The sequence below is a fragment of the Panthera tigris genome, chromosome B1 (genome assembly GCF_018350195.1).
Source record: "Panthera tigris isolate Pti1 chromosome B1, P.tigris_Pti1_mat1.1, whole genome shotgun sequence".
Classification (NCBI taxonomy): Eukaryota; Metazoa; Chordata; class Mammalia; order Carnivora; family Felidae; genus Panthera; species Panthera tigris.
In genome coordinates, this window is record NC_056663.1 from 182,631,649 (window position 1) to 182,653,729 (window position 22,081).

A 22,081-nucleotide genomic window follows, 5' to 3' on the forward strand; every position below is an offset into this window, starting at 1 on the left:
GTTAAGAACCATTGCCAGCCCTACTGTATTAAGGTGGAAACTGGGGCCCAGTGAGTTTGGATGGCATGTTCAAAGCCACACAGGTAGAAAACAGTGGAGTGAGAACTTAACTCTGGCTCTGGAGCCTACGCGTCTAACCACTCTTAGCACTTAGACTGAAGGTGAGTAGTAATGAGTCTTCCCCGACATGAAAATCTGGGTGCTTTCCTATGAGTCCTCTCTGCTGCCCTTCAGAATGGTTTTCCAGAGATGGCCTGAAGGATGATGCTATGATGATCCTGGGCTCTGACAGGGGAGTAGACGTCAACATCCAGACCTCTTAATTTTCCCAGAGAGAGGCACAGAGCAACAAGACCAGACTGGGAAACACAGGCATTTTTTAGGGTACAATAGATTTTGGACAGTCTGGCAAAAAAAAGCATTGCGACTAGTTAGGCAGGAAAATTCTCGGGGTGGGTGGGGGGTGGGGGGAAGATGGTGGTGGTAAAACAAAACTTTAAAAAGCCAAATCAGATGGGATTATCTAATTTGTAACAAGGGATGCAAGAGATCAGGGACAAAGACTTTTACCTTTTAACTGAAAAGGAGAAAACTTAAGAACTTTAGAGTCACCGAGTGTCTATGTTTATAAGAGTATCAAAGAAAATAATTTCTTTCGACCAGCAACTTCTCTATAGTTTTCCTAATACCTAGAATCATTTTGACAATGGAGACATTTGAGAAGCTAAGGAGTATGATGGCTACTTCCTTTTTTGTGTATAATTCAACAGAGTTGGTAAAAGCTTGACAGGATGGCCAAACTTTCTGCTGTAGCAGGAAAGAGTTTTACATGGCGGGAAATTGTTTTTCCAAAGGTAGATAAGAGGGGGGAAAAAAGATCAGGCCACTAATTGACCTCAGCATCCAAATGCTTATGTGCTCATAACCTTTATTTATCTTGGTGTCACATCACAGAAGTTCCTTTGCGTCTGCCTCATGTTTGATTTGCCCAGCCTTTCCGCAGAACACTTCTGTTTGCCAAGGAGAAAAGCTCTCCACTTTGGGATATTTTCAACTGCAATCATGCTTCACATGAGGTAGAGAGACTCTAACATTTCCTTTTGGCCGTTTAAGCTATGCTCGTTAATTCTAAGCAACTCTATCACAAACATTCAGGCACCTTTGCTTTAAACTGTTCCTCAAAAGACCCTCATTAATTCATAATTAATTTTTAGTAATACTTACTAAATTAGTAATATTTACTAAAACTTTCTAAAGGCTATATAATAACTAACTTGGGCAAAAAAGGTGGTCCCAAAATATTCATCCCCCCAAATGTCTGAAATAATAACAATGAGTTTGGGTACCCCTACATGAAATTATCCATCCTCTGGCTCTTGATCTGAATTCATGGGAGGGGAGTCTAGTTCCATTTCTACATGTTCTGTAATTCTTCCCTGCTGATTTTTTAAAAACCGTTCAGGGAAAGTAGGAAACCGGTGCAGAGTGCATTTCTACCTGTTCATCAGTAATGTTTTTATTAATGTTCTGAGCTCCAGCAGGGTGCCTAGCTTCGAGGAAATGCGTTAGTCAACATTCATTTATTTCTCTTTCACATAAGTTTGCTGAGGGGTGATAAGTCCCAGAATGAGAACATTTAAATTGTTAGAGGGCTTAAAGGTCTTTCAATTCCACACTTCTTTCACAGTAGAAAACCTCTTAACCTTCAGGTGACCATTAAAAAGCCCATTCTAGTTTTGAAAAATCCTAATTATTAGAAAGTACTTTCTTATACTGAGCCCCCTTTCTTTAACATGCTCTAATATTTTGAAATGATAAACAACAACAACAGCAACTAAACACAACACTCTTCAAAATTTATGACACACCCAGAGGAGATTTATTTGCTGGAAAGTCTACAATCCTGTTGCCTGAGAAACAGTAGCAGAAAACAAGGCTTCTTAGCCTGGGAAGTAGAAGGCTCTGGGGAAAGGCGAGGGTAGAAAAAACATGACGATAACCCTGGCTTAACAGGAGTACATTTTAGCAAGTCATGTCATCCAGAAGTGAGATGGGCTAACTCGTCAGACAAGGACGACCCAACACTGAAGTGTTTAAGCAGAGGGTGAGGACCGCCTGTCAGAAACATCTAAAAGAATCATACCTGATGCCCTCTAGGATTCCTCTCCCTGTAGAGTCTATGCATCACTGCCATTCAGCCAAGACAGCTGAGGGCAGACCCTTCTTTCCTCACGCCAATCTGTACGGGCTCAAAATCCAATTGACACAGAAGGATACTGGGAGTTGTTAGCAGCACCATTAAGTGGTATCTCTGATTACACCAAGGGTGATGTTTTGCTTCGTGACACTTTATTATTACTCTAATTTTGCTTTTTGAATTAATGTACTATTATTCTTGACCTCTCAGCATTCAAGAATATGTTAATATGGTACCTAAAGAATCTTCTATAAGCAAAGGGACTTCTTCAGTGAAGCATTGTTTCCACAATTACCCAGAGCGGGATCTTGATAATGCTATCAATATAAGGTAAGGAAACGAAGACTCACACAGGTTAGATAATTTATTCAATATACACAACTGGAGAATGTTGGACCCAGCACTCTGCCAGCTTTTCTGCACTCCATCCATTGTTGTGAAAACCTTGTGCTATTTATTTGAATTTCCTAATAATCCCAATGATTAAAATAACTGAGATTATTTTGTATAAGATAAGCAAAATAATATAATTAACAAGAAATCTGTGCCCTATGTATTATCATACAGTTGTCTTGTATCTCTATTATAAGACCTGCTTAACTATAATAAGAGATCAATCTGTGGCTTCCTGAAAAAACAGATGAAATCTTTTTTGGCTGAAGAGAATACCTAAAAGGGGAAACTCAACCACCGGGAGTCAGAGGGTGTTAGCGAAAAGGAAAAGGTTTTGCATTCAAGTCCAGAACTCAAACTCAAGTCCAGAAGAGCTGAGATTTCAGCTTCGCAGGGAGGCTCCATGTCAGCTTAGATTTTAGGCCGTGGTTGAGAAGGGGCTCGGAACACATGTGAAGGTAGAGAAGCCAAGAGTAGGACTGAAGTATCCCTACGCTCTGCTGTGCTGACCTCACAGCAGCTGACAGTAAGCCCTGGCTAAACTAAAAGCAGGGGAGGAGAAATGGACTTTCCTCGGAGCAAAGAAGAAAGACTCGGGATACACTAGTGTTGGGCAGTTACACGGAAGTATCTAGATCTCAGAACTTCAGTACTTGTCTTCTAAGGCAGGTAAATCTATTAAATGTTTAGGAATTAGAAATGACAGGCACCTATAGACTCAAACTGCAATTACAGATGGTGAATGTCAGAAAGTAAAGGGGCTTTATTATAGAAACAGCATGTGTTTTACAAACAAGCACTTATTACCAGCAAGAATTTCCAGAGAGTTGTATCCTAGGATTCTATCCCACAAAAGCAGGAGTTGATCTGTAGCTAAATATCCAGAGAAAGCTCGAACCATCCATTTAAAGGATATGCGTAGCCTGTAGGCAAAGAAAAAAGAAAATAAATTTTACCAGTGAATGTTTTTTTCTTACAAACAGACAATGTCAGAAGAGCCAACCAATTCCACGGTTAAGTTAACTTCTTTGTGAGTCTTAGAAATCACCTCAGCATGTAAATCTCAAGTGCTCTCTTAAAAGCTGCAAAAGTGCAATGGTGAGAAGCCATGAGTCTTCAAATCAGTGGTCTCAACGTATCAAGAGGGAATATGTATATCTGCTATGTTACAGTTCAGCCTTTAGAAAACTCACTTCTATGTGCTATTTTTCAGGGTCTTTACTAATTAGTTATCAATGAGGTGATCTTACTAGTCAACAGTCCTTAACAGTTTGAATCATTCGAATCACGATTATTTGAATTTTTATTCAAAATACCAGAAAAATGCTTGGCAGCTGCATACTTTTCCAATTCAATAAGTTATAGTCCTACGTTTCAGTCAAAAGGCTACATAGGATGAATAAAATAAAACAAGAAGTAGGAGTCTTTGAAGGCAAATAGTTGTGAAGTTATAAGGGACCTTAGAAATAGATTTCTGATTTCAAACCCTTCATTTTAAAGGGGAACAACCGGAGAATTCAATTGACTTTGACAAAAAAAAAATCCTAAGAGATACGAGATCCCACTATTTATAAGTAGGTTATGTTACAATAATAATTTATCTCTGAAATCAGGAAATGAACTCGTTAGCTTTGGTGCTTTAAGAGACAAACTATTCCCTCACATTTCTGTGTTATCTATTCTTACCATCACTTAACTGCTCCTGAGAAGTGTTAGCCAAACTCTTTGCTGGAGCTGTTACAATATTATATAGATAAATATCTGTGCTACTTTCTTAAAGCAAGAGAAAGGAATCTAAAGATTGCCTTTCTTGATGTATTAATTCTCTTAAGACCAAAAAGACCCCCAAGTTTTCAGAAATTCCTCAATACTAGATAACTATTATTCTAATATACCAAGGTACACAAAGGGAGTAGCATTGACAAATTAAACTTTTTGGTTGGCTTTAGGAATATCTGCTTATGAATGCCACAGTAATTTTTGGCCACAAGATATTTTAAATTAAAAAAAGATCATTTGTCTTTTAAGTCTAAATGATTAAGATCAACTAGTTTCATTTTATTGGATTTGTCAGTGTCTTAATAGAACAACAGCACCACACATTGTGCCCCCCTCTATGTACAGCACAGAATTAGTTTATTATAAATAAAGTTCATTGAGGTATAATTTATGGATAGTAAAATTTACCCTTATTAATGCACAGTTCTATGAGTTTTCCTAAGAACCAAATGGAAACTTCAAAACTGAAAAATAACAAAAAACAGAAAACAACCCTCACTGGATAGACCCAACAGTAAAATGGTAATGGACAGAGAAAAGAGCCAGTGATTTTGAATACAGATCAATAGAAAATGCCTAATCGGAACCATAGAGTAAAAATGATTGAAAATGAAGTGAATAGTTTCAGGGACCTTTGGGATAAGACCAAAAGTTTTAACATTTGTGTCACTGGAATTCTAGAAGAGGAGGAGAATAAATATGTTACAGAAAAAAGTACTGGACGAAATAATGATTGAAAATGTCCTAAATTTGGCAAAAGATACAAGCTTAAAGATTCAAGAAGCTTAGCAAACCCCAAGCACAGAAATCCATGTCCAGATACATCAGAATCAAGCTGCTGAGAAAAGATCTTGATAGTGGCTAATGAAAAAAACATTTTTCCCGAAATGTCTGGCAGAATTTACCAGTAAAGCCATCCATGCTGGAGTTTATTTGAAGGTAGAAGGTAATTAATTAAAAATGCATATTGTAGGGTATTGTAGGGGCTCCTGGGTGACTCAGTCCATTAAGCACCTGACTTTGGCTCAGGTCATGATCTCGGGGTCTGTGAGTTTGAGCCTCGCATCAGGCTTTCAGTGCAGAGCCCACTTCAGATCCTCTGTCCCCTTCTCTCTCTGTCCCACTCCTGCTCGTACTCTTTCTCTTTCTCTCTCTCTCTCAAAAATAAATAAACATTAAAACAAATTTTTTTAAGTGTATATTGTAAACCCCAGAGCACTCTTATGGACTGAATGGTTGTGTCCTCCCACCCGCCATGTATATGTTGAAACTCTACCTCACAATGTGATGGTATTAGGAAAAAGGGGGAGCCCTAGGGTGGTAATTGGAAAAAATGAAGCCCTCATGGTTGGGATTAGTGCCTTCATAAGAGTCGTGAGAGAGCCTGTTTCTCTTCTCTGCTCTCCACCACGTGGAGAATAAGTCCAATAAGAAGTCCATAGTCTGCAGCCTAGAAGAGGGTCCTCACTGGAACTCACTGAAGAAGAGGGTCCTCACTGAACCGTGCTATCACCTTGATCTTGGACTTTTAGTTTTCAGAACTGTGGGAAATAAGTTTCTGTTATTTATGAGCCACACAGTCTATGGTAATTTGTTACAGCAGACTGAACTAAGACAGATATCTATGAAAAAAGATGTTTTAAAAAAGGTATAAATAATAATCCACAGTAGTGATAAAATGGAATAAAAAATACTCAATTAAGAGGGTTCGCATTTCTCCACATTCTCTCCAGCATCTATAGTCTCCTGATTTGTTCATTTTGGCCACTCTGACTGGCGTGAGAACCCTCTTGTACTGTTGGTGGGAAAGCAAACTGGTGCAGCCACTCTGGAAAACAGTGTGGAGGTTCCTCAAAAAATTAAAAATAGACCTACCCTATGACCCAGCAGTAGCACTGCTAGGAATTTACCCAAGGGATACAGGAGTACTGATGCATAGGGGCACTTGTACCCCAATGTTTATAGCAGCACTCTCAACAATAGCCAAATTATGGAAAGAGCCTAAATGTCCATCAACTGATGAATGGATAAAGAAGTTGTGGTTTCTATACACGATGGAGTACTACGTGGCAATGAGAAAGAATGAAATATGGCCTCTTGTAGCAACATGGATGGAACTGGAGAGTGTGATGCTAAGTGAAATAAGCCATACAGAGAAAGACAGATACCATATGTTTTCATTCTTATGTGGATCCCGAGAAACTTAACAGAAACCCATGGGGGAGGGGAAGGAAAAAAAAAAAAAAAGAGGTTAGAGTGGGAGAGAGACAAAGCATAAGAGACTGTTAAAAACTCAGAACAAACTGAGGGTTGATGAGGGGTGGGAGGCAGGGGAGGGTAGGTGATGGGCATTGAGGAGGGCATCTTTTGGGATGAGCACTGGGCATTGTATGGAAACCAATTTGACAATAAATTTCATATATTAAAAAAAAAAAAAGAGAAATATAATGAAAGCCACACATATAAGTTAAGATTTTCTAACAACCACATTATTCAAAGAAGTAAAAAGAAATGGGTAGGGGCGCCTGGGTGGCTCAGTAAGTTAAGCGGCCGACTTCGGCTCAGGTCACGATCTCGCGGTCTATGAGTTCGAGCCCCGCGTCGGGCTCTGTGCTGACTGCTCAGAGCCTGGAGCCCGTTTCAGATTCTGTGTCTCCCTCTCTCTCTGCCCCTCCCCTGTTCATGCTCTGTCTCTCTCTGTCTCAAAAATAAATAAACGTTAATAAATAAATAAATAAATAAATAAAATAAATGGGTAAATTAAATCTCAACAATATATTTTATTTAATTTAGTATGTCTCAAATATTATCATTTCAAAATGTAATAGATATTAAAAATTATTAATGCATTATTTAAAAAATACTCAATTAAAAAGTATGCAGGAAAAAAGGAAAAAAGAACGAAAAAAGACAAATTGAAAATGTCTGCCAAGATAGCAGATGGTATCAATTGATATTATAATCTAATAATATCAATTATTAAATGTAAGTGGAACAAACATACCAATTAAAAAGACAAACTGACACACTGGAAAACCCAGTTACACTTTTGACAAGAAAGCCATTTAAAAAATAAAGACATAGATAATCAATATGTTAAAAGTAAAAGGACAGAAAGAATACACCACACAAATTGCAATTGAAAGAAAGCCGCGACGGCTCTATCAAATGTAGTAGACGTATTGCCAGGAATAAAGACATCAATAATGATATAGGGATCAGTTCTCCTAAAAACAGAGCCTCTAATACATGAAGTAAAATATGTGTACCAATGAAGGAAGAAATAGACATATTCACAATTATAATTGGAGACCAACATTTCTTTCTCAAAAATTAATAGAAAAAGTAGACAGAAAATTAGTAAGTTTATAGAAGGCTTGAACATTACCAAACACTTGACTTTGTTGACATTCATAGAATATTTTGCTGAGCAACAGCAGAACGTGAATGCTTTTCAAATGTATTTGTAATATTCACCAAGACAGATCAAATTCTGGGCCACGTTACAAACTTCGATACATTTTAAAAAACTGAAATCTTATGAAGCATGTTGTCTAACTGCAACAGAATTAAAATAGAAATCAATAACAGAAATATTTAGAATATTTAGAAATTAAACAACTGTTTAGAAATTAAACAACATGCTTCTAATAAAACCCATGGTCAAAAAAAAGTGACAAGAGAAATTAAGAAACATTTTGAACTGAATGAAAATGAAAACACAACATATCAAAATTTGTTGTGTGGAGGGAATGCAGTGCTTTGAAGGCAATTTATAACAATATTGCTTATATCAGAAAAGAAGAAAAGTCTCAAACTAATGATCTTCAACCTTAAACAAGAAGACAAGTGCAAAATAAGCCTAAAGTAAACATAAGGAAGGAAATAATAAATATAAGAGCATAAATCAATTAAATTTAAGACAGAAAAACAAGAGAGAAAATTAAAGAAACCAAAACATGTTTCTTTCAAAGAATAAAATTAATAAACCTCTAGCCAAACAATCAAGAAAAAAGAGAAGATACAAATATCAATGTCGAGAATGAGAGAGGTGTTGTCACTGTGATTCTATACATATTAAAAGGCTAATTAAGAATAATTAGGGAATATTATAAATAACTTTATGTCCATAAATACGATAACTTAGATAAAATGAACAAAATACCAAAGCTTACTCAAGAAGATATCAGTAACTTGAATAGTCCTATATCTATTAAAAAATTAAATTCTAATTTAAAAACCTTCAATTCATAAAAGCCTTTTAAGAATGTATTTCTAGCTTGATAATTAATTTTTAATACTTTCTTCTGCATAAGAATTTTAATGTTTATCATGAGTCATTGAAATAAATTTGTTCCTTTTAATGATTGAAGTATATAAATAGGCTAGAAAAAAGTTAGGATTTTAGTTTCTAGCAGTAAACTAAACATCTTAATCATGGTAAAACCTCATTATATTCAAATGTTCATTCCACAAGAGTAAAAACAAAGGTCAATTTACTACAAATTTAAGAAAAAAAGAGACCTGTGTGCAATATAAAATCTTTCCGGCACATTCTTGTTTTATAATCTTAAACATTAACAGAATCCTGTTTTTTACTGGCTACGAAGGAAAGGGTACAAGCTCAGTATTATCAGTGGATGATATGAAATGTTGTTTTATAAATGGCATTTCTAAGATCTAAGATGTCTGAAATTCAATGGTGCTTTACAGAAAGAATATATATAAAATCCTTCACTATTGAAACAACTTCATGAGGTAGGAATTCTCTTGATTCTAAAGATGAGGAAATTGAATTATCTTGATTTAAAGAAAGAAAATGAAACTTAGATGAATTCAATAACTTCATTAGGATTATACAGTTTAGTAGACAGAATTTAAACCCTGGTCTGTCTCCTAAACATACCCACTCATCCATCCATCCATCCATCCATCCATCCATCCATCCATCCATCCATCTACCTGATGTGGATTCAAGTGTGGGGAAGACAAATACTAAACTGTTGTATTTCCCATTAACTACTTTTGCCATCTCAGAGTTAATGCACCTTTCAAATATGTCCTCCCAATAGTGGAAACTGGTTGCACGAAGGGGAAGACAGTAACAAAATATTAATCAATCATTTAGAAACTTCTGTTGCCTTAGACATTGTTATTTCAAAAAGAGAAGAGAACCAATAATATGGAAGTCCAGAGACACCCTATATATTCACTGATAACTAATACTGAGGTAAATGAACAAATCTTCAAATTTTGGAATGAAAAAAATCACAGTCATTGCTAGGTAATTTATCTGTTTCCTTTAACAAGACAGCAAACTTTAATTTATATAGCTTTCATAAGTTGTTCTCTGATAAATTTAGCCTAAACTGACTTAATTTTATTATTATCACATTTCTTGGGTAGTATTTGTATCCACAAATTTTTGCCTCAGTTTTGGCCAACACCTCTCATTCTAAATGGAAATAAGTTCATTTTGGTGCTTCTTGGACCAGGCATAAAAATCCCAGCAAATAAAAATTTATCAGGATTTTGGGAATTCTTCCAAAAACTTTTGGCACAATGTACAGCTACACTTTACTACCTGATAATTATTGTTTCATTGGAGAAACTGTTAGTTTAATTTCTCTGAGGAATTACTGTATCTTTAAAAGCGCTTTACAATGATATAAGAGAACCTTCTGATGTCAAACAATCTATTCTTCAATTAGGAAAGAAAGGTACTCACGGTTGAGCCCCAATTTCTCGTAGATGATAAAAGAGCTGGGGGAGGTAAGTTTGAAGAAGAGTTTCAAACAGCAGACAGAGGGACACAATACCCTGGATATAATAACAAAACACAAAAGAAAAATATATTTTAGTATTTAAAAATGAACTCTGCCAATAAATTATTCAAATGGAAATGAGGAAAAGATTAACATAAATATTTGTATATTGTCTAAGAGTCAAAAACAGGAAATGTACTAATGATCTCTAATACTGTGTTTAAAGATAAATTTTTCCCTATTTATGGATACTTACTATTACAGATATGCCAAGGAGCCTCCTTTTTAACACAATACGTTCCCTATATAATCTGGTGTATAATGCTCAGAGTCCAAGGAAAAACATCATTTTATAGAAAACATGCTACTTTGTAAGCCCGGTATTATCACTTAGGTCCAGCAAACTAGTTTTTTCTGGATCCATTCCAGTTTCCAGGTATTTCTCTGGTACTATAGTCACACCCTTTACTTTATGCCTCCGTGTGTCCTTTCCCTTCTAGCTGCCTCACCCATCAAGGAAAGTATTTCCTGCTGTTTTCACTTTCTTTGAAATCCATCCCCAGGGGAAAAGGGACTCCTGACTGCTTGAAATTTGCATCAGGAAGTTATCGAACAAGAATGGTTACTTAGTATAAAGACATATACACATTATGCCTGAACTATACATCTGTGTATGTATCTGAAATCTACCCTTTATAAGGGCATTATTTGTAGAGGACAAGAAGTAACCATTTAAGCAGATGGCTTTTCAAGTGTGTTTATTACTTGACAACTCTGAATAAAGTCTTTCTTGTAGCTCAGCATTCCGCAGGGTTGATCTTTGTAAGGAAGTTTTGATCCTCTTTGTGAGTTTCTAGAGAAAAAAGGCTGTCGTGGTTCCAAATAGTTGAGTCTGGCTGCAAGCCAGAAAAGGAGATGACTGCCACTGAATAAAGAAAGGGCAGAGGCAGGGCTGGCCCAACCAATTCGCTGAAAAAGGACACCTCAGGGTCAGCACGGAGACAGAGAAAGAATATCCAGGGTTTGCTGGGCGTCAAGCTTCAGTGCTCTGCACAGGGACACACACTGTGGGTGTGTAACGGGCAGCCACTTAAAAAAAAAAATTTTTTTTTTTAAACTCTGAAGCATAAAATCGTACAGAATATGAGAGTAAGAAACCTGAGGCTAAAAATGAGGTTATTAGAAAATAGAATTGTTAGCATATTTCGGATTAGACTAAAAATTAATGTGAGATAAGCACTAACTCAAGTTGTCTCGGACAGAAGAAACCCAAGATAATTGGTGGTGCCTCCTTTGTTCATGTGAGACATCCTGGATTTCTGTTATCTGCTGGCTCTCACGAGCAATGTATGGGAGCAAAGGTGGAGACACAGGAAAGCGGAACAGGAATACACAGGGTTAAACTGGGGGGGATAAAGAACAGCAATTCAGTTTAACAGCAGGGACAGAGTCTTCTCTTTAGGGAAATCTGGTAGCCCTGATACGTTCTAATTTACTGTTTCTTCTGGAGAGTCAGTCAGATTACCCACAAGTAAACCAGAGCAGGCCCAAAGGTGAAAAAAAAATATAAAATAAATACTGCTTTTACTCAAGCTCATGGGTGGAAAAAAAGATAGGATAAAGGACTGGCCAAATAAAACAGATAAAAATGTTCAACTCCCAATATGCTCCTCTTTGACTTTGAGGTCAACGGAGCTATCTACTGAATAAACACAAAGAAAATATCAGTATGGTAACTGATAACTAGTCAAATGTGAAATTGAAAAATAAGTGACAGATAAATGTTTGATTTTCATTAACAAAGAAGAGATGATGATGATGATAATCACAGCAACAACAACAGTAAAAACAGCACTCATTTATTTACAGGACACTTGCCATGAGCCGAGGACTACCCAAGTGCTCTTCTCCCGAGCACTACAGAAATATATCAAGCTCATCTCCTGGATGGGGACACCAGCGTGCAAAGAAGGCATACTTGTCCAAGTGAATAATACAGACATTTTTATATGTTTTTTTTTCTGTTAACATATAAAAGATAATTTAAGTGCAATTGATAAAGGCTTTTTTCCTCCTTCATCATCACCAAAAGTATTTAAATATCAATTTTTTTCTTTTCATTTATTCTACAGAAATATGTTGCTTGAAACCACAAATTACAATGTGTTGCTTCACAATGTAACCGAGTAGGAGACTTTTCCTTAAGGAAAGAAAACAGATTAGAGTCTAATTTGATCCAATGTTTATGAACTTACAGAAGGGTGAGAAGAGATGGAATGTAGTCTGAAGAAAAAACGCACATACATCTCACGGAATATCTGATACAGTTTGGAAGGTTCATGGTACAGAAAACAAAGTGGTGCAACTGAAAGAATAAAGAAAGTAATCAATAGCATGGTAGAACTATTACAATTTTAGAAAATAAGTCAACAAAACATGAAAGAATAAATCTAGATTATGGTAGTAGTCATTCAACAACAAGTCTACAATCATATGTAGGTTTATCGTGTTGAAAAGGAAACATATACACATGTAAAAAGTTCAGTCATTAAAAGCTATAAAGAAAGGAGTAGTTAAAAACTACTGTAATCCCAACTGAATACAAGAATGGCACGATGGAATTACACTTCTAGGGATATGAAAAATTCAAAGTAACTTGAAAAAACTACGGAAAGCCAAGTCTCTCTTCTTTTTAATTGAAATAGTAAAGAGTGACAATCAGGCAATTCATTTTTCACTGGTTCCACAAAGGATCCAGGCCGCTTTGCAAAGTTTTTTATTTTGGAAGTCAGGTAGGCAAAATAGAAGATAATTCGTGACTAGTGTGTAGAATCATGGTCTTCAACTAGTTCAGTTTGAAAATAAAGATTTTGCTGAACAGTTTAGACTATTGGTCCATATCTCAGCATCGTGTAAAGACAGTTTTCACAGATTCACAATAAACCAACCCTCGGGCAGAGGATTCATTTCTCTAATGAATGTTGAATTACGTCTTCCTTTGCACCCAGCTCTTGGCACTTAAACATGGGTGGGTCAACTCAATCAGAGACCCCACAACTGAATGTCAGGAAGTCATAATCTCAGATGCTGATAAGACAGGATTATTCTGGACTGATATGGTTGTGCTTTTCATCGTTTCAAACCTCAAGAATTTCAGGCAGCATAAACACACTTATAATGCAGACACATAAAACTGTATCACCTAAATATTAATTTTAACACAAGATGACTTACTTTTTGGGTAATTTCAGCTATGATGTAAAATGGACAGGTTAGAAATTCTCAGGCTCCATAATCTGTCAGTAATGCCCTGAGAGCAGGAGGCATTAAGTCATCAGGGAAACCAATGAGGCAACTCACCTCTTTTTCACAAAGTGAAAGGAAAAATGGTAAAAAAATTTTAAATTCTTACAAATACAAACATTCAATGATCTGGGCTAAATGGCAGTGCACAGTATTACAGACGAGTGAATCAGCGAAAACTAGTGTTGCAAGGGAGAGATTGCGCTTTTTTCTGAAGGGTCAAAGAGAGACAAATCAATTTTAGGGGAGTCTAAAAAAACCCCTACTTTATATACAGAAAGAAAAAAATTATGTTATATACATACAGATGTTTAAAAGCTGACAGCCGTGACTTTCCATTTAAAAACTAACTTTAAAAATTTATTTTACCACCAAAATAAATTGCTATTTATTAAGGTAGTCTCTATATTTAAAAAGGTATTCTATATATTTAAAAAGACTTACTCATATTCTAATTATAACAACCTAAGATAAAGCAATGTGGCACAAATACATGGTATTATTATAAGTTCAAAGTGAAGGTTTGAAATCTATTTACCTTTTTATGCATATTTTTTCCTTTAACTTTTAAAGATACTGATATGTAAAAACCTATAATCTGAATTTTAAGATTTTATGGGTTCAGCAACCTTAACGGTCATTTCCAGTGAAGGAATAAAAGAATTTTTCAATGAGCACTTTTTTACAAACATGTATAATACAAAAACCTTTGCAATCAGTTATTATTAAAGATACCACTACTGTTTGTGTTGAATTCCTCATGAAATTCTCTATGAAATGGAAAAGCTTTAGTCCATTATGTACAATATACAAAAAAAATCTACGTGAGTTTATTTTCTATCGAAAGCACATCTCCCTATATGGTTCCTTCGTAAAAATGACTTTGCACATTGTCTTTTTATCCAATTAAATATTGTGCCATAGGAATTTACTTATGAAGTCATGATATGCTATACCTACAATAACTTGATTCATCTGCATAAATGGGAGAGAGGAAGGCCAGTGTAAATCCATTTTTAAACGAGATAAGTATTGTAATTTTGAAGCACTACAGTAACTAACACCGAGGTGGCAAAGTACTAACTACAGTTCCTCGGGGATGGTATGTGATTATTCTCATATTCTAAATGGGTGGTTGCTGCCAGGTGTTTGTGGGTGCTTACCACACATTTCTAAAAGAGTGTAAGTAAACTCTGTACCAAACATTTTGCATCATCTACTTCCTTAGTGAACATTCTCCCCTCTGGTGTATAAACCTTAGCCAATACTTAAGAGACCAGAAGTGTGAACAACCAGACTCAGAGTCAATGATGTATTTTATTCCCTAAGAATTGCTAGAAGATTTAAACTTTCTTGACACCATTAATGTCCTCCAAATCATTCAAGTTCACTTTTTAAAAGCTGTTTACTTGAAAAATTCTTGCAGCTGGAATTGAAATAGATAAAAAGACAGCACTTTTATTATTAGATGTAAACATTTAGTAACTTTTTGGGGGCTTTTCTATTTTAAATTCCTCATGTGTTTATAAAAGAGAAGTATGCTGAAACATCGTAACATTATGTATTACATTATGGAACATTGGCTCAAGAGAATAAAGCAGAGTGCCCCATAATGGAAGCTTGTGATCAACACCACGAAGGGTAGCCTAGTACAAAGTTCCTGGGTCCTCTGAATCCTTTTCATTGCATGCTGGTCTTAGAAGTTTTATATTATGTCATTCACCGTTCTTGTCTGATGTTGAACACTGAGGGGCTTTTACCAAGAAAAGGGTTAATGTGTTGCTGATTCTCCTTACAAAAGGAAAACGTTAAAGTATTTCTGTTTAGCGTACAGGTGGGGGTGGGGGGGTGGGTAGCGACTTTGGTGATGACGCTCTTCAACAGGTTTCTATGTAATGTGTGAAAATTTAAAAATTAAGTGGTTTTAAGGTGTAGAGCACTCCTCCTCTTGCTAATCTTCATTAAGCTTCATTAAGCTTCTGTGTTCCTCATTTGATGCCGTGGGAGGCCAGAAAGGCATTCGGGGCTGTTAAGCCTGCACACGTGTTTTTCACATGTACCTTGGGACTAGTCTAGAGAAATCATAAACCCAGACTTAGTGTTGGCCCTCCCTTCACATCCTTTCTCGCCTATTATTTGTTTAAAATTTGTTTGGGAATTTCAGCAACCTCATTTTACACCTGTCAGAACTAAAAACCCACGCGTTCCCATTGGATTAGAGAATGGTAAACACAAAATCACTTCCACATTGTCTTCTAACTTTAATTGGCCCAGCAGTCATCACCTGAGAACGTATGATGACCCTTTATTTTAAAAAAGTTTAATTGGCGGTATAAACAAATACTAAACTCAATATTTAAAAATGTGTACAGTTACTTGGTAAGCGTGTGGGTGATGTGGTATAAACTGTGATCTTCATCTTTAATTTTCTGAAGTGTAATAAAAACGGTGGCTATTTTAAAGCCCAACTTACCATACATTGAAAATCCGTGAAAAGGGATTACACCTAAAAAAGAGAAAAAAAAAAAAAGTGTTTCTTTTCAATTAATATACCCACTGAGTTATTAGGTAAGCTTCAGAGGATTAAAAACGAAAATAGAAAGGTTTGCTATTTTTGCTTCAACTCTGTTCAGGACTGTCAGAAAGACTTAGTGATGGTAGCCAATAAAAAAAAAAATATGCTTTTTAATACCTGGAGAAAAACAAACTAGAAGTTTTTGATATATATGCAGTTAACTTTCTATTGATAATGCTAAAAAATTAAAACTTTGAATATGTTACAAAAACAGAACAGGGCAGATGGCAAAACTAAGTTTAAGAACAAATTAGGATGGTCTCAGCAAGTCAGCAGATTATGTCCTTCCTGAAACAACTTCATCCTATATATTAGAATCCAATCTGTTAAAAAGATAAGTGACCAGCTTACATAAACCAGCTGGGTCACCTCAGGAGAGTCACTGAACTTCCTGAGTTTTAGTTAACTGCCTGTCATGCAGAGGAACTAACACTGTCTCTGAAATATCATCTAGCTCTGAAATTCTACGTTGAACCATCATGTCTAGAGTAAATGCAGAGAAATTTGTGAGATCCAAAGAAAACCGGACATGCAAGGATCTTCCAGTGGCAAGATTCTTTACCAACTTTAAGGTCTTCTGCTTTCTAGAAACTGAGAAAATTCAAAACCAGATTAGAGTTATAAGAGAAGTCAACGTTCCTAATGACATGATAGCCACCAGCTTGAGCTGCACGGAGCACTTAGATGAGGGACCACCTTCCTTCTTTAAGTCTCTCTCTCTGTTTATATCTCTGGTTGAGTCTCTTTTTCTTCTTAGGAACAACCATCTTTTTCTACCTTCTCTCTCTGCTGTTTAATTTTATTTCTTTCCTGATTATAGGCTTTTAGAAAATAAAAAAAACAAGTCTGTCTTTTCTAACTTTTCTACGATAAAATTGTTGACATATGAAAAAAAAAATCCGAGAGACAAATGAGTTAATAGACAGTAGGCATATTTTGATGTTCTACAGAAATGTAAGTATATATTGTATCTTTCTAAATACTGCCTCTCAAAGCAGGTTGCTATCATATAAAACCTTTATATTCTTTAAAAATTTTTTTAATGTTTATTTATTCTTGAGAGAGAGACAGACAGAGACAGAGTGTGAGTGGGGGAGGGTCAGCGAGAGAGGGAGACATAGAATCTGAAGCAGGCTCCAGGCTCCGAGCTGTCAGCACAGAGCCTGGTGCAGGCTCGAACTCACAAACTGTGAGATCATGACCTGAGCCGAAGTCGGATGCTTAATTAACCAACTGAGCCACCCAGGTGCCCCCAAAACCCTTATATTCTTCCTGCAAAACCCCTTTTTCTTTCCTCTGCTAAGCTATTGCAACAACATTTGAACAAGCAGGTGAGGGTAGTCAGGAGTGAAGGTGTTACTATTATGATTTTCATCTTCTACAAATATTTATTAAGGATCCAAGGATAGGACTACCCTAGTCAGGACAAGCCACTTTTAATTAGGAAGCTTACAGTGAATGACTTTGTGAACCATCAAGCAGCAAAAAGGGATGCAATATTAGGGTGACTTGGGCTTAGTTACACTTTCCCCACATCTCCCTCAAGTTCTGAAATTTATAGCTGCTCTAGAAGCAGCTAGGTCATAAGCTATTTGAGGCAAGGGACACAATTCCTACTGTGTAATATCTTCAGCGCCCGCAGTATCTTCTACAAATGATACAAATGGATGGAAATTGGAGCATTTTATAGATACGATCAAAGCTTATAAATAAAATATTAAAGCGCGGCAGAGAAGAAACTAATGGTTGCTAGGGGGAGAAAGTTGGGGGGTGGGCAAAATGGGTGAAGGGGAATGGGAGATACAAGCTTCCAGTTATGGAATGAATAAGTCACAGGGATAAAAGAGGGAATATAGTCATTGGCATTGCAATAGTGCTCTACGGACAGAAGGTAGCTATACTTGTGGTGAGCACAGAATAGTATAGGCTTGTCCAATCACCATGCTGGTTAGCTGAAAGTAATGTAACATTGTGGGTCAACAATACTCCAATAAAAAATATTTTTCTAAGTTTATTTATTTATTTTGGAGAACAAGTGAGTGTGTTTGCGTGGCAGGGGAGGGACAGAGGGAGAGGGAGAGAGAGAATCCCAAGCGGGCTTCATGCCCAGCACAGAGCCCCATGCCGGGCTCGATCTTACAACCTTGAGATCGTGACCTGAGCTGATATCAAGCCACCCAGGCGCCCCTAAAAATTTTTTTCAAGTAAAAAAAAACATTGAAGTGTAATTTTAATTTATGAATAAGTAATTAACACATAGAATAGGAAGCTCTTAATAACTCAGTATTGAAATTACGAACGTCCAACGAACTCATACAGATGTGGTTGGAATTCTGTGTGACTCGAGGCAAGTTACCAACACTCTCTTGAGTCTCTGTTTTCATTTTTGAAAGTGGAGATAAACAAGACAACTTCACTGAGTTGTACTAAAGCACCGGTGAGTTAATGTCCTCAATGGGCACCAGTGCAGAGTTGAGGACACAGCAGACGGTCGGCAATCAGAGCTATTTTACGCTCTCACGAGGGGCAGTAACACAGTTAGGTATCGGCTTAAACCTAAGAACTTCTTTTTTTGTCAGTATTAGATAAGGGTTCACTTCAGCTTAATCAAGATTAGCCAGGGCTTAAGATTCCAGAAAAGGGTGCACTGTCTGCTCTGTTAAAGGAGGACAAAGTCAAATTCTGGCAAACAAAAGTAGAAGGCATAAGAAGCAGTCAAGAATCCATTAACACTCTAGGGCACGCTTCACCTAGAACAGTTCTTTGATCGCAGAGGGTGTCGCGTTCTTGGCCAGTTTCCCCAAATCCTTCCCTTTGCCTCCTATCGCTTCAAGTGTTTCAAGGGTCGAGTTTCATGCACGTGGCCACCATCCCAGAGTATACTTCTAACAGGCAGCGGGATGCTTGGGCTACCAGCTCTCCTCTGGCCTTAGAGTCCTTCAAGTTTGCCACAACAGATTATTTTAAGAGCCCAGCCATCCTTTGGCCATCTAAAGAAAGTCTAAAATATCAACTGCCTGGTCCATTGAATAGGAATAATTTTTTAAAGTCATAATTTAATGGGCCTTTGACATAGCTCAGAATGGTAAACATCGGCCACAGAAATAAATCTTGAACTAGATTAAGATATAAATAGTAAATATGACTCAGAAAATACACCAAATATCAACATGCTTCACACTTACTAGATATTTTCCCTTCATTTCCTCACTGTCTCTGTTAATACTCAGCATTTATAGTTGTACCACAGCTTTCAGGTCTGATTGACTTTAACATCATTCCAAATTTTTACACTCCTTCATGTGGGATTACTTGTTAAAGTTTAACTCATTTGTTGAAATAATCATTTCCTGTGCTTATTCTCATTCTACATGTAGCCTACAGGTCAGTAAGAGTAGGGATACGGCAATGGTTAAATTGTTTCCTAGCTATTTCTGTTGTCTTTCTGCATCAGAACTTCAGAATATCACTGTTACTTTATTTCAGCAATTAAAATTTCCCAAATACCAGAACATAGCCATATTTAAGTATCAACCTGAAAACCGTATTTTAAATACAAATTTGATTAGGTTTTCAACTTATGTCTAAAGTTATACATCAAATAAATTTTGGATTATGAGATGTTTTTACTTTGTTTAATTAATATAGATGACAAAGTACATTGCTATTTATCAACTGGACACTTGTGAGCAGGTTTAAAATGACATATTTTCACTATTGCTTCCAAGAGCCTTTCCTAATCTTTGTTGTGAGGGGCTGTCCTGGGCACTGTAGAATGTTGTTGTCGGGTTTTTTTCAATTTTTTTAATGTTTATTTATTATTGAGAGACAGAGGGAGACAGAGCATGAGCAGGAGAGGGGCAGAGAAAGGGAAGACACAGATTCTGAAGCAGGCTCCAGGCTCCAGGCTGTCAGCACAGAGCCGGATGCGGGGCTCGAACCCACAAACCACGAGATCATGACCTGAGTTGAAGCCGGACGCTTAAGTCCGACTGAGCCATCCAGGCGCCCCATGTGCACTGTACAGTGTTTGATGGCATCCCTGGCCTCTACTCATGAGACACTGGTAAAACCCCACCTCCCTCTGGCTCTGACAACCAAAAATGTCTACAGACATTGACAATGTTTCCTGGGGATGGGGAGGGGGGTGGGGGGGAGGGGCATGGGGTTGCCCTGATGTAGAGTCCTAAAATGCCTCTACCTAATGTTCACTAGCAACTAATTATTTTGTCTTACAGGAAACAAATGGTATTGGTATATTGTGCTGTGTATTTAAATCTCAGTCAGATCTATGTGTATTTCTCCTGTCTCCTTCCCTTGCTTCTATTCTTGTTCCTCTGTGTTCTTCCATATTGATTCCCTCATTCATTCGCTCTCTCATTCAATAACATTTACTGAGCAGTGACTTTACGCTATGCATGATTCTAGGTGTTAGATCTCTTGGTCATCAAAAGGTCCTTGTTCTCTCGGAGCTTACATTAGAATGACACTTTACTTATTATTATTATTTTTTTTAATTAATTTTTTTTTTTTTAAGTAGGCTCCATGCTCAGCATGGAGACCAATGTGGGGCTTGGACTCATGACCCGGAGATCAAGACCTGAGCTGAGATCAAGAGTCGGATGCTTCAGCCACCCAGGCACCCCATAGAGTGACACTTTTATTTTACACAGTAGTGAGCATGATCTTTTAAAAATATTAGTGAGGAATCAGAGAAGAGATGTCACTGGAAGAAGAGAGTAGGGAACTCCAAAATTCTGCCCTTCCGCTAAAACAACGGTTAAGCTGGCTAGAAGTGTTAGATCAACTTTTTTTGAGTTCTGTAATTTGTTTAAAAAAAAAAAAAAAACAAACATAAAATAAAACAAAACAAAAAAATAAAAAAATTACAACCAAGGAAATCCTTCATGAAAAAAGAAGCTGCTGAATTTTGGAAAGAAAGCATTGTGGTATTTTAATTTACCCACCTACCATCGCCCATTCTCCAGCTTGGAGGCAGCTATGAAGATGTTCCTGCACCCATGTTCCTGGTGCAGCTTGCTGGCAATAGGGATCGTGAATCGAAAACTTGTGGTTGTGTGTTTTGACCTGTCTAGTAACTATCTGAGGGATTGGGCTGAAATGGCCTGCCCGCTTACTGAAAGCATTTAGGTGCAAATATACTAGCTAAAGCTTCCTGGGGCAGCAAAGGATAACAGATGAGGCAAGCAGCAGACAGACTGACAAGCCTGGAAATGAAGAGGCTGTGGAAGGATATATATGGAGATATAAAGGCTTTGAAAAACTCCTCTGTATTCAGGGGAATCTAGAAAAGATCGGAGAAGTACTTCAGCTTTCACCTCTGCCAGACTTCTGGGCTCTGGGCAAGCAGGAAGTGAAGGTTAGGGTAGAACTCTAAATGGCCTGGCGAGGGCTGGCTGGGTGGCTCAGTCGGTGAAGCGTCTGATTCTTGGTTTTGGTTCAGATCATGATCTCATGGTTCATGCGTTCAAGCCCTACATTGAGCTCTGTGCTGACAGAGCGGAGCCTGCTTGGGATTCTCTCTCTTTCTCCCTCTGTCTCTGCCCCTCCCCCTGCGCTCTCTAGAGTCTCTCTCTCTCCAAATAAATAAATTAAAAAAAAAAAAAATTAAATGGCCTGGCTAAGCCTCGACGGAGCTCAACATAGAGCCAACCTGCAAAGACTGGGATAGATTTTTTTCTTTTGGTTTCTGATGTTTAAGGAAACCTCTGTCAAATTACCAGTTGGCCACTAGGCTAATGGAACAGAGACCTCAGTGGGCACTCCATACAAAAAAACAACAACACAATATTGACAAAGTAGTTTAGAAAAGTCACTAAACAAGCAACAACAACAAATTCTGGGGAGGGGAGACAATTTGATTTCTAGAGTTACCACACTATAATATTCAAGATATCTAGTTATGAACAAAAAATTTACTAGGCATGCAAAGAAATAAGAAAGTATAACTCAAGGGGACTAAGAGTACACTTACCATGACAAGCACTGAGTAATGTATGGAAAGTTGAATCACTATTGTACCCCTGAAACTAACATGACACTGTATGC

The 22,081-nt window shown here is 37.1% G+C and overlaps 1 protein-coding gene across 3 annotated transcripts in view; it reads right to left on the bottom strand.

Moving 5' to 3' along the window:
- Window positions 1-22,081, bottom strand: part of TBC1D19 (TBC1 domain family member 19) — a 145,818-nt gene that overhangs the window by 2,391 nt on the left and 121,346 nt on the right. For all 3 annotated transcript variants that reach the window (XM_007091122.3, XM_042984816.1, XM_042984817.1), the window contains 4 exons: window positions 15,911-15,943; window positions 12,390-12,499; window positions 10,098-10,189; window positions 3,398-3,513 (listed from right to left, as the gene is read on the bottom strand). In XM_007091122.3, the coding sequence (XP_007091184.1) occupies window positions 3,398-3,513; window positions 10,098-10,189; window positions 12,390-12,499; window positions 15,911-15,943 (351 nt within the window). The remainder of the gene's footprint in view (window positions 1-3,397; window positions 3,514-10,097; window positions 10,190-12,389; window positions 12,500-15,910; window positions 15,944-22,081) is intronic.